Here is a 27,120-nt window from a genome sequence, read left to right on the forward strand (position 1 = left end):
TCATGAGCCATATAAAAACAAATTTCTACTCTCAGCTTTCTTATGATTATTTTTTTTTCATAGGTGAAGCTGATTTGTAGTGACCCTTGGATAAATGCTTTAGCTCTGCATATTCACAATAAGAGATAATCCTTTAATAGTCCCACAGTGGGGAAATTTCAGTATGTTACAGCAGCATAGTAATACAGATACAGGATAATACACTGTAATATATTACAGACATAGACACACATATGCTGAAAAGAGAAGATATACTAGGAGTCCATAGAAGCTAAGGAACAGAAGAAGAAAGAAGAAAGACTTCATAGTCAATCATTAGTTCTCTGTGCGGAGTGATCTCTTGGTTTGATGTAGATTATGTAGCTTGACCGCGGTTGGAAGGAAGGACCTGCGATAGTGCTCCTTCTCTGTAAGTGACCGTCTGCTCCACTTGGGGTGGAGCAGACGGTCACTTACAGTGCTGCCAAGTGCCATCAAGGTCCCATACATGGGGTGGGATTTGGTCTCCTGCATGGAGGTCACCACGGATAGTATCCTTCTGTCACCCACCACCTGTACTGGGTCCAGGGGGCTCCCCAGGACAGAGCTGGCCCTTCTAATCGGCCTGTCAAGTCTATTTCTGTCCCTGGTTGATATACTGCTCCCCCAGCAGGCCACACCGAAAAAGATGGCTGAAGCAACCACAGAGTTGAAAAAGGCCCTAAGAAGTAGCCCCTGGACTCCGAAGGCCCTCAGCCTCCTGATCAGGTAGAGTCTGCTGTGGCCCTTTCTGTGCAGCTCCTCCAGGTGATCAGCCCAGTCTAGTTTATTATTGAGGAGCACACCCAGATACTTATAAGTCTTGACTATCTCAATGCATGTTCCTTGGATCTCCACCGAGGTCGTGTACAACTGTACACAACCCCGGTACAATTATACAACTGTGTAATGATTTTCACTATCAGCAGCTCAGATAGAGGGTTGCTGAGGAGAATGTATAATAAAAAGAATTGTAGTTCGGTAATAAAGTATACTACAAAAATGGTCACAAACAACCCTCTGACACAAAAGCAAAAAGAAAAAAAGTTTGTTACACTTTAAACTAGACTTGGTTAAACAGCACCATATTTTCCGAAGTCTCTAATGCTGTTTAGAGACAGTACAATACTATGCAAGCGGCCATTTTCTCATGGCCTGTGGGTATGTGCAGTCTGCTCTGCCCGAGGCCTAGAAGTTACAAGCCACTGCCGGAAGAAGAGGCTGAAGATGACACTCCTGAAGGAGATGGAGGCGGCGCTGGAGAGAGTTCTCTTGCAGCATTAGGGACGCCCCCAGTGCTGTCTGAGTGCTGGGGCCCGCCCCCAGTGCTGCCTGAGAGCTCATTTGCATACCAACAAGAACCGGGATTGTAGGCAAACAGCGGCGCGGAGAAGACGACGAAAGGTAGGAGACGAATAGCCTTTCTTAAGGTTATTCCGACTGGTGCCTAGAAAAAAATGGTGTGTGTCTGATAGGATTTAACTTCTTAGATTCCGTGGTCAAAAGTGAAGTTATTTCTGGAGGAGATGGCTTCCTTGTCACCCATCAGCACCTTTGCATTGCCTAATGCTGTTAGCTTTACAGGATCTGTGTATGCCTGTTATTTTTTCCATTCTGCAGCATATACACTGTACATACGTAGTGTAGTGCAGTGTGTTATGTAATTTTCCACATGAAAGTCCTCTTTGTGCAGGATTTTACAGAAGAGAGTCAAAATCCATTAATACAAAAGCGATTTCAGCAATGGAGGCACTGATTCACAAGTGGAAAATGTCTCTTGATTCAGGTGACCCTGGTGTATCAGCAGGGCTGGGTTCTATGACAGATTGCCTTTAAGGTTAAAGCCCCACATTGCGGAAACACAGCTTTTTTTTGGTGCAGTCTTTTGAACCAAAACCAGCAGAGGGTTGGGCAGAAAGTAGAAGAATAAGAACTTCTTATATATTTTCCATTCCTTTTGTAGTCACTCTTGGCTTTGGCTAAAAAAAAACAAAAACCCGCATGCAACAAAAAAAGCTGCATTTCCACATCCCAAGGCCGAAGCCCCACATTGCAAAAAATGCTACATTTTACATTACCTGGTTTTTATGTTCACTCACCTCCCCTGGGGCTACAATCATAATACTCCGGGGTCTGAAAAGACCCCAGAGTATAATAGCAGTATTTGTTGGGGGTTCATCCAATAAATATTCTTGCCGCAAGCCCACGGCTTCACAAGCTGCATCCTCTTCTCCTTCTGTTCTCCAGGGGACCAACAATAAGATATGGGATGCAGAAGGGGAAGCAGAGGCAGTGGGCCCCCTAAGATCCTGGGCCCTGTGGTAGCCGCTACCCCATTACTTACGCAGAAATAAATCTGTAGCGGAAAAATGCTTACATTTTTGTAAATCGTAGGATGTGAATTATACCTATGGAAACGTTGGTGTTTTCCATATGGGTATAATAGAGGTAGAAAGTCCACAGAGGAAAGAAAACCTGTAGTGTTGTCAATTTTGTGTTGTAGTTTTTTTTTGTAACGTTTCCTTATGAGGTTAATGAAGTACTCACGTCCTGTTGGGTGGAGATTTGAGAAACATTTTGCTTAAGCAAACTTCAGGTCTTCCTCATTCTAATGCTGCTATGGCAACAGATTTCTTAAAGAGTGGATTTTCCGGTTTGTTATAAATGTGGCTTGTCTACAGAGATATCAGATAATTACACCCTATACAGTCTACAATTTGTACAGTGCCCTAGCTGTACTGTACAAGGTACCTGCAACTTAACATAAAATATCTTCATCAGCTTAACTTCTTTTCAGATATAAACTTACATTAACATTTTTGTACACTACAGTATGACCAGTATGCGAGGCAACACGGTGGCTCAGTGCTTAGCACTGTATCCTTGCAGCACTGGAGTCCTGGGTTCGAATCCCACCAGGAACAACATCTGCAAGGAGTTTGTATGTACCATAAGAACAATAGAGACAAATATTTTAGTGCTTGAGACTGGTGGAAGAGATTGGATCATCAATTCACTGGGGTAGAGACCATGTGAAACCTTTCAGAGTACTATAACTCAATCCAAACAAATCTACCAGGATGCTGAAGAGTATGTGCAATAAGGTCCTACGTTCTATAAAGCACAATAAGGTCCTACGTTCTATGGACCCAAATGAAAGAGAGCCCATCTGCTAAAAAAGTGGCTACTGTGACCTCTTAGACCATGACTATAATGGGTTCTGTTGAGTGTCCGTCAGATTTGCAACAGTTTTATAATGAAATCAGCAGAGAGAAGAGTCCTCCTTGTAGACTTTACTCTCTGCCGATTTTAGACGGAATATCCTACAGAGACTGCAACCTAGATGTGACTCTAGCCTTAGGCGAACTAGTCATTTTTTCAGTAGTCAGGGGAAGATAATTTATCAAGGCAGAGGAAGAGATTACTGTAGCTAATGACTTCTTGTGTTTATTCTGAAGTATGAAATAGACAAGGATCTGCCATATGTGCAGTATGGCGATGCAAGTCATCTCAGTCACAAGGAAGAGAACCTGTATCGGTGGGTGTCCTCACCACATGTGACATTATTAAACCCACACCATGAGCAGGTAATTAGAGAAACAATGGTGGGTAAGGATGGGACATTATACCACTGCAAGATCAAGTTACAGGTCTCTTGTGCCTTGTTTGTGAAGAGTGCTTTGTGTGCAAATCAGAAAGTCCAGAATGAATGTAGTTTTCATACAAATGACCTCATCAGTATGTGATCTATGGGTGTCCAACATCTCAACCCCACACAAATCAGCTATTCTGGCAGCCTCTAGGCACTGGAAGCTAGTGTAGCAGTACAGCCAGCATGTGCATAGACAGGCCAATAGACTGAGTTCAGGGGTGGAACCTAACCTAGTTTAGGGAGGACCATGACATAGACCTCCATTGTTTGTGAGTTGGAGGAGTGCCGAGAAATCATTAAACATCTGAAGAATCAGGGTAGCAAGAGGGGAAAGCACACATTTACAAAACTGGGCCATGAAGTCATCAAGTCCTGGCCTTTTGCCCCCAGGTGGGGACTAGACTGCTATTTTGAGTTCCTATACCAGGAAATGTTTTGCAGAAAAGATTGTAATGCAGATAAAGACAAGACTCCTTATCTCTAGAGAAAACAAAAGGACTAGGCATGGATATTCAACATAAACAGAGATGGATGCAATGCTGTACTACACTGAGCAATTCAGTCACACAATGGGGAAGATAATCCCATGGCTGGTAGAGGGTGCAACATCCGCCAGACTGTGTGTCTTGAGGGAAATCTACACCAGTTCATAGCTGGTGTAAGATTTACACCATCATTTACGCTAGATTTCTGGCATAAAAGATAATAAAGCTGCCATTTTTTTGGCAAAAAAAAGTGACTTTTTAAGCCTTGCACTCCAGAAACTGTCACACAAAGCGCAATAAATCTGTCCCAATGCTTCCAAAAATAGGTTATAGATTATTTATATTAGGAGTAATATTCACAGAACCACAATACCTCTATAGTACAAATCGGTTACATCTGAAGCATTACACTCTTTAATAGCTCCCCATTCATATAGCTAAGGAAGTAACTGCATGTGGCCACGATGCCTTGAGGTACTCTGCCCCCTAAAACGTGTTATTTGGTGTTAAGGAGAGGTTTAAAATATACTGTGATTCTGACATGTATAACATCAGCTTGCAGCACCTCTACCTGGTTACAGCAGCTCAGACTTATTCAAGTGAATGGGAGAACTGCAATAACCAGGCACCAGTCAGAAGCACATTGCCTTTCAGTGTAGCAGCAACTTAGTCCCATGGAAATCAATGGGAGAGAGTTGAGTAACCAGGCAGGGTCACTGCAGTGTAATGAGCTGGGTCTGGTTCTTGGTGGACACTGTAACCTAGTAATAGTGGGGGTACCCACTTCCCAATAATCTGCTGTTGATGACCTATCATAAGGTACAACTAGTATCATAAATACTTGATATATATCACTGTGCCATGGCCACACGTACAGACAAAAAGACGACCATGTATGTCACTTTAAGAATAGACGCTTTATTATATACAACCTGAGTAGTTTAACCTACAACAAAAAGCATTAAACAATTGCCACCGAAGATGGAGTCTCTTTCAAAAGAGGCATCATGTTATGGTCAGCATTCATAAATGGCAGAACACAGTATTTCCAGGCAATAAATGGGTCTCTGGAAAATGTCTTCTCTGTCACTTGTATATGTGGATATTTAAGTCCAAAGGAAACCCCTATTAGGAAACTGTTTATAAAGTACAACCAGGGAACATTCATGTCCATGTATCCCGGGATATGTGCACACAAAACCAATATGATTATCTGGAGAACAACAAATGGGACCCAAGTCCCCAAAAAAGAAAACAAGAGAGCAGCCAGGAGACGTTTTACTCCTTGGACAGGCCATTTATCCCCTGCCGGGAATGAAAATAGGACCACCATGTTCTCGGCATAGGTCATCACTTTCAGTGACTTCAACAAAGCCACCATTTCAGAACAGCAGAGGCCGAAAACAATGAAGATGGTGAAGACTAAACAGATGGTTAAGTAAAAACTTTGGTTGCTAATGTAAAAATTACACTGATGTGTAGATTGTACATTGTTCACATCTGGAAGTCCCATAGGAGAGACAAGAACATAGGCAAAGGCACTAGTCCATAAAAGAAGAACACAAATTGTATATAACAATGCTGAGCAACCCCATGGGATATGGATAGACTTGACGATAGTCAAATAGTAATCAATTCCAGAAGCCAAGAAAAATGGCAAATGCAGGATACCATAGGTATGAGATATAATCTGTGTAAACAGACAAACGTGGTAGTCGGTGAACCTGAAGCCCAAAATTGTAAAATCCTGGAAGTAGTGGATAGTACAGATGGCAAACAACAGCAGAAAGTCGACAATGGCAAGAGAGATGCAGCAAAAGCCCATTAAGCTGGTGCCCACAGTCCGGTGTCTTGCCCCAAATATAAGAGTGTTCATGATTACTTTGCCGGTTATTATGAAGATCAATATACAGCTGGGTTCAAGACTCTGCGAGTCCGTGAGCAGCAACTCATGTCCATCCATTGTGTCCAGGCCAGATATGCTGTTTGCCACAGAAACACGGATAAAGGCTAGATCTTTAGACATGACGGAAGCATGGGGTCTTCTTCCTGTTGAAAAAAATAATAGATATGCTTCATATAATATCATAAGGAACTATTCAGAAAACCTTTTACTCAAAGGGAAAGCAAACAGCTTTACAAGAAAAGGTGACTAACTTCTAGACTAAAATCTGTAAGGCTCTGTTCACACCTGTATTGTGATTGTTCTGCTTTGGAAAATAATGGAAATAATGACAGTGTCAGATCCGCATGACCGACACCATGATGCCTATAGGATCCAACTGACTATAATGGAGTCTATCAGGATTACATCATAGTGTCCATTACTTTAGTGGATGAAACAGCAAAGCAACACAGATATAACCAGTGGCGTAACTACTGGGGTAGCAGCTGCCACAGGGCCTGGGACCTTAGGGGCCCGGCGACAGCCACTACTTTTCTTAATAGGCAGTTACCAATCCTGGCAGGGGCCGGGATCGGTAAGTGACACCACGGGCCCCACAAACACTTATTACACTCGGGGGTCTTTTCAGACCTGGGAGAGGTAAGAGAACATAAAAAACTGTGTTACTTACCTCTCCAAGCTCCATACAGGCATTGGGCCTAGTTGTGTGATGTGCCTGACGTTACTTGACCAGGACCTGCGTCCCGGGTCATGTCACGTCTGGGTTCATGTGATGTCCCTGACGTCATTGAAGATGGCTGACACCACCAAGCACTGCAGCGGAGCCGGGGATAGGTAAGTAACATTGTTTTTTTTTTATGTTTGTATCCCCCCTTGGTCTCCGATTATTATACTCTGGGGTCTGAAAAGACCCCAGAGTATAATAATTGCTCATAGGTGTTCATTATGGGGCATAATATTATGTGCAGGAACCACCATTGGGGCATAATACTGTGTGCAGGGGCCACTATGGGGCATAATAGAGCGTGCAGGAATGTGGGGGGGAAGTTGGTCGGTCAAGGTCTTCGGTGTCGGTCAGGAAGGGGGGCGGGGCCATGTCAATAGTTCGCCAAGGGGCCCCGCTATTCCTAGTTATGCCTCTGGATATAACCATAGTCTAAACAACAAGGCCAGCCATTGCTCTCATGCGGAAACAGGTTTGTTGGAGTTTCTGCTTGTAAAGTGTTAAATATGATCTAATGGTTCTTTACTACCAAGGATGTGTCAGACCAGAGCTTTATACTCATTAATAGTCCACAATTTATTTGAAAGCAAAGCATGCTGGGAACTGGAGTTAATTGGTCACAAACAGGGGAGAGAGTTGCCAGTTAATCTTTCTACGTACATTCGGGTATGTACATGCAGCATGCATGCCAGAAAAAGTATCATGGAAACATTTGTATTATTCTAGGTTTATGCCATTTTGGACTTATTCCAATGTTTATATTGATGCAACATGCTGAACAGAATTGTGCAGTGTGAATGGGACCTAAGAGCAATTCACATACAGATAATTTTGCAAAGAAATTTCCATCAATCTGAATGCGGGGGGATTGTAGCATTTGTAAGGACTTCAGCAGGTGAGTACCACAGTTGCAGAAATGTGCTGTGATTCGGTATAGCTGCAGCCTGCGACTTGGACCTTATTCACACGTCAGAGACGTGTCATCCATCAATGCAAGGAGGTCTAACCCACTAAAAAGGTCATAAGAGTGACTCATCTCATAGCAACTGTCCATCACAGACCCTTTGACCTTCATGGGTGTGTTCTGTCTGAAACAGATAAAAATAGAACATGCTTTCGTTTTCTCCCCTATAGAACCAGAGTTCATCCATAAAATCTGCCAGAATAGACATCTAAAAATCAATGGGTCTGTGTGCTTTGGTGTAACACTGGCAAGACACGGACAAAATGCACGACAGTAAATAAGGCCTAAGAGAAGGCATGAAATTCTAACTTTTTTTATTTTTAAATGTTGCAAATTGTATAAAAACAAAAAAAAACAAACAAAAAAAACTTGCTGTATATCATAAGTAGTCATTGGTTCTGCTATTTTCCAATGACAGTAATGATCAATGAGGCTGAAAACACAACCCATCATCAATTCTCCAGGCTATGGTAAGAATGGTATAGTCCTGGGAATAGTGTTACTGCCTGCAGCTGTGCATATTGCACAATAGCTTGTGATGCCTGGCAGGACTAGTCTTATGTTCTCAGCTAAGGTTTGCTTTGTATTTAGAGCTAAGGAATTCTATCTATCAGTTTCAGGTTTACAAGCTTTGTGTAAAGCTAAAATTAACATTTCATGCTGGAAAATATGTTGTATATACAGGTATACTTACTTGAGTCTAATGATCGTGTGGCTTAGACCACTGTTGCCCCAGGAAGGATGCATACATTACAAAGGAGGAACCTGCACAAAAGATATATAGGGATGAGCACATCGCAGTGTAAGCACTACGTATGATCAATTTCTTACCTAGCCAGTTTTACAGATTTGCGTCTCAGGAAGTCCTATTCAAATGTAAGTAATCATACTTAAGCTGGCCAACACACGCTACACACATCCAATCTGTAACCTACTGTAATACTATCACAAGTAGTAAAATTATAGACATTATCTATATTAGTCGGGGCATAAATGAGAATGACCAAAAATGTATGGATTGGGGAAGCCTCAGTACAAGGATTTATTCATTTCCGTAGTTGGGAGCAATAGATTAGGTCAAATCCTATTGATAAATGGTGCAATGTAATCCGGCTAAGCCGGACCCACAGGTGAATCTCCCAGTGGACCCTCAGCTCATTCTGCCATGTCACAGTATTTACTTCATACTGATACTAATAGTCATCTCAACCAGCCTGTGGATTAAGAAAACACACTTTATTTTTATATACTGTGGACACAATGGGCAACTGCGATGACATCCACACGCAACATCAAGCCAACGTCCCACCTTGTTAATAATAATACAGGGGTCCCAGTCATCAATCGTTCTGCAGCATCTTGCCACCTGAGGCCTGTTGCTGTGTGGGTCTTACTCACAGACCTACAAGGGTTCTTCTCCAAGAAAAGAGCCAGGCAGCAGGGTAGTGACAGGACCTCAGGCTAGGCAGCAAGCGACTGCTGAAAGAGATATTTATCGGCAACATTTTAGAAATGTGTGAATGCGTGCCAGGTAACACCTGCGTGTAACTGTAAAGTGGGTCGCCAGAATTAATTTTACTGCTGGGCCCTATGGACTGCTCGTAAAGATAACTAAATATACAATATAAGAATGTATGACAGCAGTACTCAAGTCCATATCAAAGAATTCAAACAGATTTCATCCTAGAATAAAAATTTAAGTGCATGGAAGTAAACAATGGGGCAGATTTACTAACCTCTGCCAATATTTAGACAGTGTAAACTTTGGCTACGTTCACATCCGCATGTCTGTTGGAATCACAAGATCTGCCTGAAATCAGCAGACAAAGAAGACCTGCACAGGGAACTTTTCCCTCCACCATTTTCAGTTTTAAAACAACGGACACCCAGCGGACCCCATTATAGTTAATGGGGTCCGCCGGATTCTGGGTGTAACCGCTCTAACGAACCAGAACAATGGAAAGAACGCTAACGTGAATCTAGTGTTAGATAACGTCTAAATGTGGCAAATTTATTACATTAGACAATGGTAGGTGATAAATCTGGTTCATGTTTAGACACTTTTGTCTAAGGGCTCGTTCACATCTGCGCCCGGGGTCTTCGCTTTCAGGTTTCCGTTTCCTGCCCAAAACTGGGCAGGAGACGGAAACCTGCAGGCATTTTTCAAACCCATTCAAATGAATGGGTTCGAAAAGTGTCCGGCCGTGAGCGCCGGTGAGTGTTTTGTGCTCTCCGCGGTGAAACCGTTTTTTTTTTTAAACTGGACACAAAGTCCTGCATGTCTGACTTTGTGTCCGGTTAAAAAAAACCAAAAAAACTGTTTCGCCACAAAGTGGGACATGCATGACTGTGGCCAGTTTAAAAAAAAAACGGTTTCACCGTGGAGAGCACAAAACGCTCACCGGCGCTCACGACCGGACACTGTCTGACAGGTTTCCGTCTTCTGTCTGCTGAAGACGGAAACCTGAGAATGGAGATCGGACGCTGCTGTGAACACAGAGTAACTGTATATAAGATAAAGATAATCCTTTAATAGTCTCACCGTGGGGAAATTTCAGTGTGTTACAGCAGCATAGTAATACAGATACAGGATATTAAACCATAATATATTACATAATTAGACACACACAAGCTGAGAAAAAAAATACTAGGAATCTATAGCAGCTAAGGAAGAAAAGAAAGAAGGAAGACTTCAGGATAATTTCGTTCTCTGGGCGGAGTGATCTTCGCTTGGTCTGATGTAGATTATGTAGCCTGACCGCGGTTGGCAGGAAGGACCTCCGATAGCGCTCCTTCTCACACTTTGGGTGAAGCAGACAGTCACTTACAGTGCTGCCAAGGTCTCATACATGGGGTGGTGTTCTCCCGCATGGAGCTCACCACAGACAGTATCCTTCTGTCACCCACCACCTGTACTGGGTCCAGGGGGCTCCCCAGGACAGAGCTGACCCTTCTGATCAGCCTGTCAAGTCTATTTCTGCTCCCCCAGCAGGCCTCACCGAAAAAGAGTGCATCAAAATTTTGGTGGAAGTCATTGCACCTAGACAACTTCAACCTAGAAAGCGAGGCACAGTGGATTATTCTTTTTTTTGTCATATTTGCTTCATAAATGTACTTAAATTTTGCAACATTATAAAACAAAAACTAGCCAAATATTGGCAGATTTTATGGCATGATCTGGACATGACACTAAGAGTGTGCAGCATCCCAGAGCAATGCTGCTATATGTCTTTTTTTTGTCACATCTACCCCGGGGGTTGTCTTGTGTGTCTTGTCTGTGTACAGTGTGCCGGCCATTTTACTGTACATACGCACTTATCTTTGCACCTTCTTATTGTTTGAATGATGCATACTACCTCATGACCACAGGGCGGGGCTTAAGGAAAGAGTATAAATTCTTTAGCAGCTGTAGGAAAGTTAGCCCAGCGGTGTAGAGGTCTGCTGGTTAGAAGTCCAGTCTGGTGGTTGTAAGGTCAAGTCCAGCGGTTAGTAGTCGAATCCAGAGGTATAGAAGTTCAGATCAAATCCTGCATGTCTGACTTTGTGTCCGGCCAAAAACAACAAAACTGTTTCCCCGTGAAGAGGCTGCAGGCGGACTGTACATTGTATACAGTGAGAGGCAGCAACAGCTCTCAATAGAAAAGTAAGGGAAAGAATAAAGAAATACAGGATTTCACAAAAAGGAGCCAATATATGTTAAAAAAAAATACACTACAAAATGTATTAATGACACTGATACTGTCAGAAAATGAAAATTTGTTTGACATTTTATGTATGCTTTACAGGTAACAGTACATACAAGGTGGCGGCACACATGGCCATAACCCATAATGAATATCCAAATATTTAGTTACTTCACTGTGTGACTCTTCAGTAATACCTCAGGTTACCTGGGAACGCAATTAACAAGCTATATACAGGGAACAGCCAGTCCATGTGTTCTTCCTCTTCTGTACTGATCAATAAAGAATAAACTAATATTAGGAGTTATTAATATTAGACTTAGGAAAGACTAGAGATCTGTGCACCCGGTAGGGAATAAAAATAGGTTTCACACACATATACTGTGATCATACACTGAATCGGAAATTACAGTTTAACATCCATTGTGGGGAAACCATTTAAGGGGCTCTTATGTGGCTATATACAGGAGTATGTGACTGTACATGGGATTATAAGTGACAGACAGCATGGTTTTACTAAGGACAGAAAGTGTCAGACTAACCTGATTTGTTTTTATGAAGAGATGAAGTCTGGATAGGGGGAAGCTGTGGATCATATCCAAAGAGCTGTGGTCAGTGACTGCAGCTCAGACTGGTCCTCTGTTATACGTGGTGTACCCCAGGGGTCAGTGCTGGGTCCTCAGTTATAAGTGGTGTACCCCAGGGGTCAGTGCTGGCTCCTCAGTTATAAGTGGTGTACGCCAGGGGTCAGTGCTGGGTCCTCAGTTATAAGTGGTGTACCCCAGGGGTCATTGCTGGGTCCTCAGTTATAAGTGGTGTACGCCAGGGGTCAGTGCTGGGTCCTCAGTTATAAGTGGTGTACCCCAGGGGTCATTGCTGGGTCCTCAGTTATAAGTGGTGTACGCCAGGGGTCAGTGCTGGGTCCTCAGTTATAAGTGGTGTACCCCAGGGGTCATTGCTGGGTCCTCAGTTATAAGTGGTGTACGCCAGGGGTAAGTGCTGGGTCCTCAGTTATAAGTGGTGTACCCCAGGGGTCATTGCTGGGTCCTCAGTTATAAGTGGTGTACGCCAGGGGTCAGTGCTGGGTCCTCAGTTATAAGTGGTGTACGCCAGGGGTCAGTGCTGGGTCCTCAGTTATAAGTGGTGTACCCCAGGGGTCAGTTCTGGGTCCTCTGTTATAAGTGGTGTACGCCAGGGGTCAGTGCTGGGTCCTCAGTTATAAGTGGTGTACCCCAGGGGTCAGTGCTGGGTTCCCTGTTGTAAGTGGTGTACCCCAGGGGTCAGTGCTGGGTTCCCTGCTGTAAGTGGTGTAGCCAAGGGTTCAAGTGTTGGGTCCACTGTTATGTCACTTATTTATTAATGATATAGAAGATGGGATTAATAACACTATTGCGACCACCCTGGGAGAACCGTGCAGGAGGCTGGACTGTCACGGTGACCTTATAGGCACCAGAACTCCCAGGAGAGGTGCACAGGGTAATAGGCAGAGTCAGTTAGATGTGACGCCAGTTGGAGTATTGAGACACCCGCTGGTCCCTGGGCTGAGATGGTGATGTGGGTGCCAGTGCTCTACTCCAACAAAGAGCATTTGCCCAGGGCTTAGCTACAGGGAAGGCAATGTCCAGGCCAGGATCAGTAGAAGTGCTCACTGCTTTATTGTAACAGGCATCTGCTGGTTCACTTGTCCTGTAGCAGTGAGCTGTGGCACAGTGGCTTGTAGCTGGCTGACCCCTTCCCATGTATTAGCAGAGAGTCTAAGATGTCTGCAGATCCAGCTTCTGGTCTACTGCAGGGGCTCAGTTACCTTGTAGAGGTAGGTGCAGGCTGCCAGGGTTATAGCTCTGCTCAGCCTGATGTAATTCCTGTCCTCTTACTGATAGTGATGGGGGCGCTGTCACACAGCTTCTCTGTCCTGCTGTTGCTGTGGAAATCCTCACAGCACAGTGTCTGAAACACAAGATGGCCACTGCCACACTTCTTCTTCCCCGGCTCTTACAGAATACTACTTCCTGTCTCTGCTATGACTATTTCCTGTTCCAGCTACAGATCCACTCACCATAGTGTGTGTTGCTATGGAGACCACAGCTCACTAGGACAAGTGAAACCAGAGAACAACAGCTTAACAACATTACACAAATGAATACAGAATAAACATGGCAACATATACAAACTATCATAACATGTAAGGCACTTATATGGCCAAATAACCATTAGTAACTCCTGTGAGGGGGTTACATCCCTCCCTTCTTGAATGTAGCACGTCCTCGGGCTACCAATAACACAGAAAACAGTCAATGGCTTAAATATCCCATAGTCCAAAGTAAATGGATTAAACGTTAAATGGGTTAGAACCAAATAAGAGAAATAGAGGTAGAACTTTGGGCAGTCCAAGCATGGTGTCGCCACTATGGCACCAGGTATATGGCTTATTTGTTGAAATGAAGATAAGTTTCCAAGGCAGATGATCAGCTGAAATGCACAGTCTACTATGGCTGATCTGGGCATGCTCCTTTAAGGGCTGTAGCGAACTGAGGGTTTACCCTTATTTACCCTTTGGGATCTCCTTTGAGAAATTGTTTCAGGCTCTGAGGCCTCCTCTCTGTCAGGGAGTACTTGAGTATCCGGAGTCTCTGATACAAAGTCCTCTAAGGAAATGGAGTCACTTGTTTCCCTTGACACAGAAGGAATCTCTCTTTGCAACGGTGTAACCGTAGGTCTCACAAAGAAGTATAAATTAGGGGAAGCCAGAGCAAGTCCTAATTCTGTACCATGTTGGCCAGGAATGGGTATACAGGGTAATGTCCGTCTTGGTTGTGACAGAGCGTGTGGAGTAGCCGGTAACCGACGGGTCACTCTAGGACTTGTATAAGAGGAGGGACAGACTTTGAGATCATCTCGAGACACTAGCTGGGATGGACCTTCTCCATCCTCTGGAACAATTTTACACACTTTAGAGTTATCATGTGGTGCCTCTTGGACAACATAGGCGTTGTCTTCCCAACGATCCTCTAACTTATGATGCCTAACATGTCGCCTTTTTAGGACCTTATCTCCAGGTTGCAATGGTTGAGCATTTGCTCCTTTGTCATACTGGAGAGCCTGTTTGTGTCTAGCCTGGTCCAGAGATTTACACACAAGTTCCTGAAGTTCTCTATTAACCCTTAGTCTTTCTGCTACCCAAGTGTCATTTGGTAAAGGTGGGGACCTAACCTCTGTAATCACTCCCATTTGGTGATCAGCGGGGAGCTGTCCTAACTGTCCTCTAAGGAGGTATGCAGGAGTGTACCCTGTGGAATCCTGTCTGGTGTTATTATAGATCTCAGTGATCTCTGGCAATAGCTCTGGCCACTCAGATCGTTTTTCACGGGCAACTGTTCTCAGCATGTTGATAATGATTTGATTGGCTTTTTCACAAAGCCCATTACCCTGGGGATGGTAGGCTGTAGTGCGGATCTTTTGACACCCATAGAGGTTGCAGAACTCTTGAAAAAGCTCTGACTCAAATGCAGGACCTTGATCAGTAAGGATCTTTTCAGGATAACCGTAGGGTCGCCCAAAATGTCTTTGGAATTCCCGAGCTGCTGTTTTACCAGTGAGATCTTTTACTGGGACTACAACCATGAATTTTGAAAAATGATCAATCATTGTTAATGCATAAGTGTAACCTGACCGATTTGGAGTCAACTTGACGTGGTCAAGCGCTACCAACTCTAGTGGTCTGACTGTGACAATGCCCTGTAGAGGGGCCCGTTGGTTAGATCCTCTCCGCAAAGCACATTGTGCACAATCCCGGCACCACTGTTCAATTTGAGGGCGCATTCCCACCCAGTAGAAACGATCCTTAATGGTTCGTTCTGTCTTTTGGGCATTGAAATGTCCTGACTGATTATGATACGCATCCAAGATCAAAGGAGCGTCTTGTCTTGGTATCACAATCTGAAACACTCGCTCATGGGTACGAGGATTTACATAACGGCGGACCAGTTTTCCCTGCAGATAAGTTAAACGACCGCGCTCTCGCCAGAGATTTTGAAGTTCAGGGCTTGCATTGTTATCTGGACCTATTGAATTTGAATCTTTTAAAAGGTCTTTTAATCTTTGCAATGTTGGATCTTGTTTTTGGACTTGTTCCCAATCCATATGATGGAGGGACTCAACCCGCATGGTCTGAAGGTTACAATATTTGGTCCGGACATTTTGATTAACACGTTGAGTGACTTTGTCATAGAAGTCAGGGAGTTCAACTTCTTCCCATTTGTCAGGGTCATCTAGGTCATTAATTGACTCTTGGGGTAACCGAGATAAAATGTCAGCATTAACATTCTCCCTCCCTGCACGGAATTTTAAGGTAAACTGATAATTGGCAAGACGTGAAGCCCAACGCTGCTCAATTGCTCCCAATTTGGCAGTGCTAAGATGGGTCAGAGGATTATTATCTGTGTATGCAACAAAAGGAGTGGCGGTGAGATAATGATGGAATTTTTCGGTAACCGCCCAAACCAAGGCCAGAAACTCCAACTTAAAGGAGCTATAGTTAGAGTCATTACGTTCAGTCGCCCGAAGCGATCGACTGGCAAATGCAATGGGTCTAATCAAACCTTCTTGTTTCTGGGAAAGGACAGCACCAAGTCCAGTTTTACTTGCATCTGTTTGCAGAATGAACGGTTTACTGTAATCAGGGTAAGCAAGGACATTTGGACCGACTAAGGCCGCTTTTAACTCCTCAAATGCTTTTTGCATTTCAGGGGTCCATTGGATAGTTGGACTCTTACCAGATCGGGTGGTAGACTGACCTATCAGTACAGCCTGTAAGGGTGCAGCAATCCGGGCAAAGTTTTTTACAAATCGGCGGTAATAACCGGCGAACCCAAGGAATCTACGGATGTCTTTTACCGTTTCAGGAGTTGGCCAGTCGCGTATCCGTTCAGTGTACTGAGGATCTGGCGACACCCCATCAGCGCTCACAATGTGTCCCAGGTATTGGATTTCAGATTTTAGGAGATGGCATTTGGAAGGTTTGAGTTTCAGACCATAGCGATCCAAAGACTCAAACACTCTCGCAAGGTGATCCAAATGCTCTGCATATGTTCTGGAGTAAACAATTATATCATCCAGATATAACAGGACAGACTCAAAGTTTAGATGACCTAAACAGAACTCCATGAGCCGTTGGAATGTGGCAGGCGCATTGCACAACCCAAATGGCATCCGGTCAAATTCAAACAGACCCATTGGTGTTGTGAAGGCAGTTTTTTCAGCATCAGTTGGGGACATAGGGACCTGCCAGTATCCACTGGTAAGGTCCAGGACAGAGAAGTAGGCTGCAGACTGAAGAGCTGCAAGGGACTCCTCTATCCGGGGCAGCGGATATGCATCCTTGTGAGTGATATCATTCAATTTGCGGTAATCCACGCAAAGGCGAATAGTACCGTCCTTCTTTTTGACGAGTACTAAGGGAGCAGCCCAAGGGCTTCGGCTGTCCCTTATAACACCGGAATCCTTCATGTTTTGGAGTAAGCCTTTTACTTGTTGGTATTGTGCTGGGGGAATGGGCCTATGTCTTTCCTTGATGGGAGGATGATCACCAGTTTGAATTGTGTGTTCTACTGCAGTGACATGCCCAAAGTCCATAGGGGACTTGCTGAAAATGTGTTCGAATTCGTGAACTACCCGCAATAACCCTTCCAGCTGAGATGAAGGCGTCTCAGGGGTTCCAAGGTGAATCTCTTGCCACCATTCTTTTTGCTCCCCAGTGGGGGTATCTGTGGGTTGTGATTTGGTGGTCTGAGCTTCACAATGGACTCTCTGGAGGCAATCAGCATCCTGAACTCTGGATAATTTGGCAACCACTGTATACCGAGGTAGTGTAACTTCAGAATCCCCAAAATTCAACAATTGTATAGGGACTCGTCCATGGGTCACCTTAGCCAAACTACGGGCAGCAATAACTGTACGATCCGTAGGCATTGACTCGATGAGCACGGAGTAATCCCTGCCTTTGACACCAAACCTGGCCCGGCACCAGACCATCATCACATGACCAGGTGGTAAGATGATGGGTCTAGCGTCAGTCACCCTAGCTTTTCCAATCTCACCTTGGGAAAGTTGGACCTGTTGTTGTTGGACCAAAACCTTAATGGCCTTATGGTAGATGTGTCTCTCTTTTGGAGCGACTATTTGAAGAGTGTCAGACAAGGCAGCAATGGCTTCATCAAAACAATTAACTAAGACATTGGTCCCAATGATGATGGAGGGAGTGTCTCTGTCTTTGGCAACGTCCACAATGACAATCCCTTGATCCTTCAGTTCGGTTTTGCCAATCTTAAGGGTGGCTAGGAAGTATCCTACCTGTTTAAGTTCTTGTCCATTGCTGGCAATTAGAGTCACATGCTCATGAGGATTGCATGGTTGTAGCTGATCTTGAGACCAATATTTTTCAAACTGGGCAAGGGGCATGGTAGTCATCTGTGATCCCGTATCCAAGAGAGCAGTCAGTGGGATGTTGTTCATATTGATGGAAAGGATAGGACGGTCTCCAATGAAATGTCGGCCCCATTCAGGTGATAGTGGACCATGGTGGTGGTTGTCTCCTGGGGGTAGGTCCTCTGCCCCAGGACGGCCTAGTTTAAAGACTGGCATTCTCGTTCAACATGTCCTGGTAAATGACAACTTCGACAGATGGGCCTTCCGGATGAATCAAACTGGTCCGTGACCCTGCGACCGGGTCGGAATAACGGTCTGCGTGAATACTGACGTGGCGAAGGTCGCTGCCAGTGCCGGGATGAGGGAGACCTCGGTGGTGTCAGCTGAAGGTCATCCACTTTTTTGCAAAGCTTAATTAGATTCTTTGAAAGTTCAGCGATTTGTCCTTGGAGTTCAAGGTTGGAGTCAGAAGGTTGGATCTGTGCGCACTGAGCAATGGGTTGTTGGATTACACAGGGCGGAGGTGCTGTAGAAGCTGAGGGCACATTATGCTGCTCCTCTGGCATTGTGTCCACTTTAAGGATTTGGATGGCTGTCTCTTTAAATAGGTTGAAGGGTCGGTCAGGGTCTTGAGAGTTAAGCATACGTAGTTGCATTTTAACTGCATCAGGTGTAGCACCCTCGATGAATTGCTCCTTCAGCGTGCAATCATAATTGTGACGCTCGTGAGGATCTAGTTGAGCAACCTGGCGGAGAGCTTCATCCAAGCTCAGAGCATAGTCTCTAAGACTTTCACCTGTGTTCTGCTTGCGGCTAAAGAACCGAGCTTTTAGTTCTGACAGAGTCTTAGTTTCAAATATGGCACGCAGTTTATCAAATATTTGCTTAACAGTTTGTTTCTCCTTAACATCCCAGGACTTAACTTCACGGAGGGCTGCTCCTCCCATCTGACCCATTAACATAGCAACCTTCTGCTCAGCAGTGAGGGGATAAACTTTGAAAGTCGCTTGCATCTTTTCTTTAAAGTCCTTTAGGGTATTTGGCTCGCCTACATAGAGTGGCAGCCATGGCACGCCTGGGTAATAAGGCATTGTGATTGGCATTACTGCAGCTGTGGGGGCTGAAACACTACACCCCTCTTCCTCATCCTCACTACTGGACCCTTGGTGTTTAAAACTGACAAAATCCCTTTTTTCTTTGTTCCTAAACATACTGGCAGTACGTGGCTCACCTGCTGTTGCCTGTGCTGTAGATTCAGGTATAGCGTGCGATGCAGGGCCAAGATGGCGATATTGCACAGTGTCGCAGTCACAGATCCTTTTTCCTGCCAGCAGCTCAAGTGCCTCCCTTCTTTTTTTCAATGGCACAGCAATCCTGTTCGTGACGCCAACTGCGACCACCCTGGGAGAACCGTGCAGGAGGCTGGACTGTCACGGTGACCTTATAGGCACCAGAACTCCCAGGAGAGGTGCACAGGGTAATAGGCAGAGTCAGTTAGATGTGACGCCAGTTGGAGTATTGAGACACCCGCTGGTCCCTGGGCTGAGATGTGATGTGGGTGCCAGTGCTCTACTCCAACAAAGAGCATTTGCCCAGGGCTTAGCTACAGGGAAGGCAATGTCCAGGCCAGGATCAGTAGAAGTGCTCACTGCTTTATTGTAACAGGCATCTGCTGGTTCACTTGTCCTGTAGCAGTGAGCTGTGGCACAGTGGCTTGTAGCTGGACGACACCTTCCCATGTATTAGCAGAGAGTCTAAGATGTCTGCAGATCCAGCTTCTGGTCTACTGCAGGGGCTCAGTTACCTTGTAGAGGTAGGTGCAGGCTGCCAGGGTTATAGCTCTGCTCAGCCTGATGTAATTCCTGTCCTCTTACTGATAGTGATGGGGGCGCTGTCACACAGCTTCTCTGTCCTGCTGTTGCTGTGGAAATCCTCACAGCACAGTGTCTGAAACACAAGATGGCCACTGCCACACTTCTTCTTCCCCGGCTCTTACAGAATACTACTTCCTGTCTCTGCTATGACTATTTCCTGTTCCAGCTACAGATCCACTCACCATAGTGTGTGTTGCTATGGAGACCACAGCTCACTAGGACAAGTGAAACCAGAGAACAACAGCTTAACAACATTACACAAATGAATACAGAATAAACATGGCAACATATACAAACTATCATAACATGTAAGGCACTTATATGGCCAAATAACCATTAGTAACTCCTGTGAGGGGGTTACACTATCTCTATTTTTGCAGATGACACCAAGCTATGCAGTACAGTGCAGTCTATGGAGGATGTACATAGGTTACAAGCAGACTTGGACAGACTGAGTGTTTGGTCATCCACATGGCAAATCAGGATCAACATGGATAAATGTAAATTTATGCATCAGGGGAGTAAAACTGGGAGAGTCACTGATGGAGAAGGACCTGGGTGCACTTGTAGATTAAGTTACAGAACACAATGTCAGTCAGCTGCTGGATATCCAGCAGGATATTGTTATGTATTAAAATGGGTACGGACTCACAGGACAGGGGTGTAATATTATTAATTTCTAAGTCATTGCTGCGACCCCATCTGGAATATGCAGCTCAGTTCTGGTCACCAGTTCATAGAAAGGATGTCCTAGAGTTGGAGAATGGAGGGGAACAAAACTGATAAGGAGCATTAAAACTGTTTAGTCTGGAGACAAGGTTTAAGGGGTGATATAACAAACCTATATAAATGGCGCATACTAGAAATATGGGGAAAAGCTGCTCCATGTAAAAAAAAAAAAAAAAATTTAAAAAAAAAACCTCAAAAGACAAGGGGGCACTGCCTCTGCCCGAAGAAAAAAAAAAGTTTAATCTCCAGAGGTGACAAGGCTTTCTCACTGTAAGGACTGTGGATCTGTGGAATAGCCTACCCCAGGAGCTGGTCACAGCAGTTTGAAAAAGGATTAGATGCGCTTTTTTTGACAAAAACAACATTGATGCTTATTGAAATGCATAGAATGTAATTGCAATAGTTTTCTTGGAGAAATACTTACCGTATATACTCAAGTATATGCCGAATTTTTCAGTACAGTTTTTGTGCTGAAAAAGCCCCCCTCGGCTTATACTCAAGTCAAGCAAAAAAAAAAAATCTCCCATAAAATAGTGGGGAAAAAAAAAGCTTTTAAAAAAAATATGATAAAAAAAATAAAATAAAGTTCTAAATCCCTCCTTTCCCTAGAATACATATACAAGTAGAGAATTACTGTGAAACACATACACATTAGGTATCCCCGTGTCCGTGCCCGGTCTACTGAATATAGGGTATCTGCAGTGCTCCTATTCCGTCGGGAAGGGGTTAATAGGAGCACTGCAGATACGCTATATTCAGCCAGGCTGAATTCCAAGTGGGGGGGAAAAAAAAAAAAAAAAAAAAACAGTCCTCAAGCTCAGGGAAGGGGCAGACAGACAACCAAAACACCCCCTCCCCTTCCCCAGCACCCAGCAACTACTGCACCCAAAAACTCCGACCATTTTAATTTTTGAAATTTTCCAGTAGCTGCTGCATTTCCCCCCTCGGCTTATACTCGAGTCAATAAGTTTTCCCAGTTTTTTGTGGTAAAATTAGGGGCTTCTGCTTATATTCAGGTCGGCTTATACTTGAGTATATACGGTAATTTTCAGGAAATATTTCAGGGGTCCTACACTTACAGTCATGACTGTATAAAATAAAGTCTCTACAGCACAAGCGAAGGCAGAAACAGAATCAGCTGTCCCTGAAAGCTGCTATAAATGAACAGAACACACATTGGGGCAAAATGCATCAATGTGTTTGCGCCTTAATTTGGAGAGTTTTTTTTACATGTTTCTTGTGCCTTTTTGCCATCACGCTGGATTTATGTAGCGTTTGCTTCTTTTTTTCTACAAAAGAATTCCCCAATTTGTGATTTTGGCCAGAAAAGTTGGCATGGCCACTTGGGTAAACAGGTGTTCGCCAGATTTATTATTTGCACTTTTTTTTTTTTTTTTTTTTTTTTAAAGTGCATAAATATACGCTCCAATCCAAACAAAGCAGTGTAGACTACAGCAAACAATTGTACAAGCATTAGACACACAAATCTATACAAAGTTAGCAGACTTAACATTTACATTAATATTATAAATCATATTCAATTACTTGTGTCAAATCCTAAAATGCATTGCCAACTCAAGTGCATAACTACATGGCTGCATCAAGAAGACAGAGCAGAGGCGTTACTAGTGGGGGGGGGGGGGGGCAGAAGGGGCGGCAGACCTGGCCACAATCTTCTATTAAGAATTTACTTTTCTTTTTGAATTTTGAGACCGAAAAATCAGACAAGCTCTTTTCACTGGACAAGCTGGATAGATTTGAAGCCATCTATGCAGATCCAGAGAAGTCACTTGTTTCTGCTTCTTTAAATACCATTCTGTTCTTTCTGCGCCTTATTTATTATGTAGGCGCAAAAAAAGGTGTAAGACACGCAAGGACAGCTTGCATCCGATTAGTATATCACACCAGAAATTGAAAAGGGGCACAAAAGGGAAAATTATGCGAAATCTCACTGAAAAAAGGAACATTTGATAAATAACTGGGGGGGAACTGTCAGATATTGTGCAAATAATTCCAGAATTATCTTTATATTACTCTGTTTCAAAACATGCAGCCAAAGTTCCTCAGCTTCAGAGAGACAACAATCCCTATCACAGCAAGTTACATGTACAGCAAGGTCAACGTGACACTACAACACTGCTGTCAGCTAATCTCAGCTATTCTCTATGTGAATCTGCTCTACATCAATAATTATATGCAAAATCAACAAGCTCGGGTGACATGTTTATAAACATCTGCACAGCGGTATAGCTAGAAGTACTTAGTTTACACATACAACAGCCACGGTGTCTACTTACATACACTTATAAGGCTAAAGACCCAAATAGCAAGCTGCAGCGGAAAATATTGCTGTTTTTTTTCTGCAGAAAGTCTGCAGAGCCAGTGTTTCCATAGGTATGCTGTGATTTATATACTCGCAGCATTTCCTGCAATGTATGTACGGGATTAGCCAGAATCCCATCCACTTTGCAAGTAATGTAAAATGCAGTATTTTTTGCCACAGTGTTTCTGCCACGTCCAAAACGCGTTTTTAAAACGTGGTGCCCAGGCCTTAGGGTCTATTTCAGCTTTTATTCTTTTAGTTTTACTCACACCCATATTGTATTCAGAAACATAGGAGTATTTTGATCGCACCTCTTTCACAACAGATACAGCGACAAGAAGAGCTTCTGATAGGTCTCTAGGTCACAAAAAGAGGAATAGGAAGGCAGAATGCAGATTTAATAAACAGTGACAGATCTTAAAAAATGTGTCTCACTCCCATTCTGTGTGAAAATAACATTTCATTCACCCAGGTTATCCATTTGACGAGCATGGTAAGAAAACCAGAGGGACTACACCTCCCCTCATCTTGTGTCTGGTGATAAAGACCTTCCCTTGAAACATGCATATATAGTTCCTCAGGAAAAGACTGACAGTCTCTAGTCTGCCTGATTGAATCCAATACAGTGGAAGTTATGCTAGGATCACACTGCTTATAAAAGCGGCTACCCGCAGACCTCATATAATGGGGTCTGACAGATTTTCGGGTGAAAAAGGCGGAAAGAAAAGTCCTGCTTGCATTTTTTTAAGCAGATTCGAGGATAGAAACCCCAAACATAGATCAAACGCAGGTATGAACCTAGCCTTACCAGCATGTGTCATGTATTTGGGGAGTCTCCTCATTCAACAGCTTTGTCCAGTTTAGGAAACTCATTTTCATATGCTCTATTAAGGAACTCTGAGTTTATGGTGAGCATTTACAACGTCAGTACTACTCCAGAGGACCCATCCTGCGTTAATCCTCAAGCACATGACCAAGTATGTAGGCTGAGCGGAGGGTGCAATTTTATAGTGGAACCTGGATGACATCAGAGTGCCTCCTGTCTGTGTTCCTTTCCGATGTCACAGAACAGAATATTACCTACTCTATAATCAATGGAACCTAAGGAAGCAATGGAGTCCCCTGCAAATGGCACACGTGCGGATGTGCATGAGGCCTTATACAGGCTATCCACTGATTTGAATAAACACTTTGTAATGCTCAATTTTCCCTGTAGTGGCTCTGCACAGAAACTAAGCACTTACTGACAAATTTCTCCACATATTACAGCCAGGGTCCTACTAGAGGGACACTTTGTGATCAGTTTATTATCAACAAGTTAAAGTTCTTCATAGTTGAAATGAAATGATTATTATTGGGGGTTTTTTTTTTATAAATGTGTATAATAAATAAATATATATATATATATATATATATACACACACACACACACACACACTGTATATAACAAAGGTGGTTCTTTCCTTCTAACCCTGGTTTGTTCTCCTCCACATATATAGAAAATAGTGGTGATGTGGAAGTTTTGTTTGAGTTTCCATGAAGGGACAAATGTAGCCTGTAAAGGACATTTTAAAAGAAAAAAAAAAAGCTGTTTACTTAGCTACAAGGGCAGGAGCGGGTGAAGTTACAAGACTCTTCAAAACTCTCTTTAATAGGAAACAAAACACAATTTTAATCCCTGCACACTAATGTGTTTCTGCTGCTCATCTAAAAGGTACACCACAACGGAAAAGCATTGTGGTCTTTCCGCAGCGCTTTTTCACAGAAAGTCCATAGTCAGCATCATAACTGGGCGTTAAGGAACACCCCCTCTGACAGTACAGGGCTATGGACGAGTACTGTCAGGAAGGGGTGTCCCTCATAGCCGAGCTAAACTGTCGGGAACCCCCTTCTGACAGTGAGCAGACATCTGTAATGACACTGATATCTCCAGCCCCAGAGCACATAACGGCAAAGCAAACAGGAGGCTGAATTCATTGCACTGTCAGCTTTCTAACGGTATATAAAATCGCATGTGACTGAGGACATGAAAGGTCCTCTTTAATATATACCTCCAGGCACACTCTCCAACCTAATCCGACATAGGGTGCGGAGACACAAGTGCATTCTGGGCAGTACAGCTGATGAGGCAACCATACAAAGCTCAATGACTATTGATGGATCCCAGTAATTAGAATAGAACCCATGTACGATATTCTGGCCAGCATTCAATTGCATCTCTATAGCCATCGGATGTCAGATTGGGCAGTAGAGTATACCTGGAGGTACAGCTCAATAGAACCACCACCATGTCTAACATATAGGGTTTTCTGTTGTCTGTTTTAGTGTAGATAGTGTAGTGTGGGCAGCTCAGTGGCTAGCACTGCAGCGCTGGAGTCCTAGGTTCAAATCCTACCAAGGGCAACATCTGCAAGGAATTTGTATGTTCTCCCTGTATTTGCGTGGGTTTCCTCCCACACACCAAAGACATACTGATAGGGAATGTAGATTGTGAGCCCTATATGGGACAGTGACTGACAATATCTATAAAGCACTGCGGAATATGATGGCGCTATATAAGTATAATAAATAATAGATACCGTACACACTTGATTATATTGGTGAGGTCTGTGTCACGTGTGGTGAGGACTTTTGCCAGAAGAAAACAGCAGAGCTGCAGGACCGGACTGCGCTGGGTTTTTTTTTCTCACTTTCTCTCGTCTAATTATTATTATTATTATTTTTTTTATTTTATTTCTATCCTGGACAACCCCTTTAAAAAATCTGCCCCACTGACTTTAATTGATGCATGTAGAAAACTACTCCCTTTCCACCCACTCGTACTCTATTTTGCAGATCACAAGTCTAATTAAAGTCTATGGGTCATTGACAGCACATAGAAATTTTTAAAACATTCTTTTTTCATATTCGCGACAAATGGATGATCCGCTGACAGCACAATGACTTGAACATCCCACCTTCGCTAAAGCGGATTTACAAATGGGATAAGACTTGGGCTGGTTCTGTTGAAACTGGTGGCTGCGTCTGACATTCCTCTAATGTGTATGGCTGTCAACAAAATAGCTGCCAGCGGGGTATTCAGTGCCCACCAGCCCACTAACTAAACCATGTGTGCCCACTTCCATGGGAGACAATTCACTGGATGAAAGACTTAGTGGTTATTACGTTACACCATGATCATATGGTAAAACCTATTCCCATAAACAGAGCAGACAGCACATATGTGGAGGGCCATGTATGAGTAGCCCCTGATCTCTGCTCTATACATACACACATGACCATTCTCTATCACTTTCCTATGACCTGTAGGGAATGCGCCACTGGCGCTAAACAGTGTTGCCGTGCTCCGGATTACAAGGCAGCAGCTGCCTATGAGTGGTGTCTCACCTATGTACATACCTGTCCCCGCACAGTGCCGTGTCTCAGCCCGTCACATACTGCTGCTGTCCGGGCTCTCAGCTGGCCACACACTGCTGCTGTCCGGGCTCTCTGCCGGCCACACACGACCTCCTGCTGCCACTCCTCCCCGGGCACTGAGAGGCTGAGCCCAGCGGAGGGTGTGAGCTGCTCGGCAGGGCGGGCTCTGTGCACAGGTGTGTGACACGTTCTACCTGCTGCGCTGCCCGCAGGCGCTGACAGCCATGGAGATGACGATCTGTTTACCTCAGGCCTTCATGTGTGTAAATAGGGCCAGACAACAATGAGGCGATTTTCACTCAGATTAAGACCATGTTCACACGAACAAACACTGTGGAGGGAGAAAACCACCTGGTGTTATAGTAAAATCTAATAGTACTGTCGCCTAGTGTAAGAGCTAGTTCACACGTAAAAACCTCCTAGCTTATTGTGGTCCTGAAAAAAAACGCTTCATAATTAGGAAGCTTTTTTTTTACATTGCCAAGCTTTTTTTGGAGCTTTTTTTTTTGTAAAAACCGCTTCCAAAAAGAGCCAGGCTGTTTTCCCCTCCCATATGAGTGAATCGGTTGAAAAAAACGCTAGCGGTTTTTTTCCGCCCGGTTTTTGCCTCCCATTCACTTCTATTGCTTTCTTCAGGCGGAAAACGCCTGAAGAAAGGTCATGTCGCTTCTTTTTTCTGCTAGCTGAAAAATAACTAGCAGAAAAAAAAAGCTAGTGGAAAAAAAAAGCTAGCGGAAAAAAAAAAAAGCTAGCTGTTCACATAGGGCTCCATTGTAAAGGGGCTGATTTTGAAGCTAAATCCGCTGTCAAAAAACTCCCCTTTGCCCACGTGTGAACTAGCCCTAGGCTGCTTTCACACGGTCAGTGTTTGGTCAGTGATTGTGAGCCATAACTAGGAGTGGGTTAGAAACACAGAACAGAT

General features: G+C 43.9%; 1 protein-coding gene across 2 annotated transcripts; it reads right to left on the reverse strand.

The window, feature by feature from the left end:
• Nucleotides 1–5,092: 5,092 nt before the first annotated feature.
• Nucleotides 5,093–26,258, reverse strand: GPR160 (G protein-coupled receptor 160). Of its 2 annotated transcripts, XM_075266706.1 has the most exons (4): nucleotides 26,181–26,258; nucleotides 8,444–8,514; nucleotides 7,609–7,873; nucleotides 5,093–6,204 (listed from the first exon to the last, which is right to left on the reverse strand). In XM_075266706.1, exon 4 carries the CDS (start codon nucleotides 6,179–6,181, stop codon nucleotides 5,117–5,119), a length of 1,065 nt encoding a protein of 354 aa, XP_075122807.1. In that variant the 5' UTR covers nucleotides 6,182–6,204; nucleotides 7,609–7,873; nucleotides 8,444–8,514; nucleotides 26,181–26,258; the 3' UTR covers nucleotides 5,093–5,116. The 2 variants fall into 2 exon arrangements, with proteins under 2 accessions (XP_075122807.1, XP_075122808.1); XM_075266707.1 differs by lacking the exon at nucleotides 7,609–7,873.
• Between the last annotated feature and the right edge of the window lie 862 nt (nucleotides 26,259–27,120).

The sequence above is a fragment of the Leptodactylus fuscus genome, chromosome 3, assembly GCF_031893055.1.
Source record: "Leptodactylus fuscus isolate aLepFus1 chromosome 3, aLepFus1.hap2, whole genome shotgun sequence".
NCBI classification, from domain to species: domain Eukaryota; kingdom Metazoa; phylum Chordata; class Amphibia; order Anura; family Leptodactylidae; genus Leptodactylus; species Leptodactylus fuscus.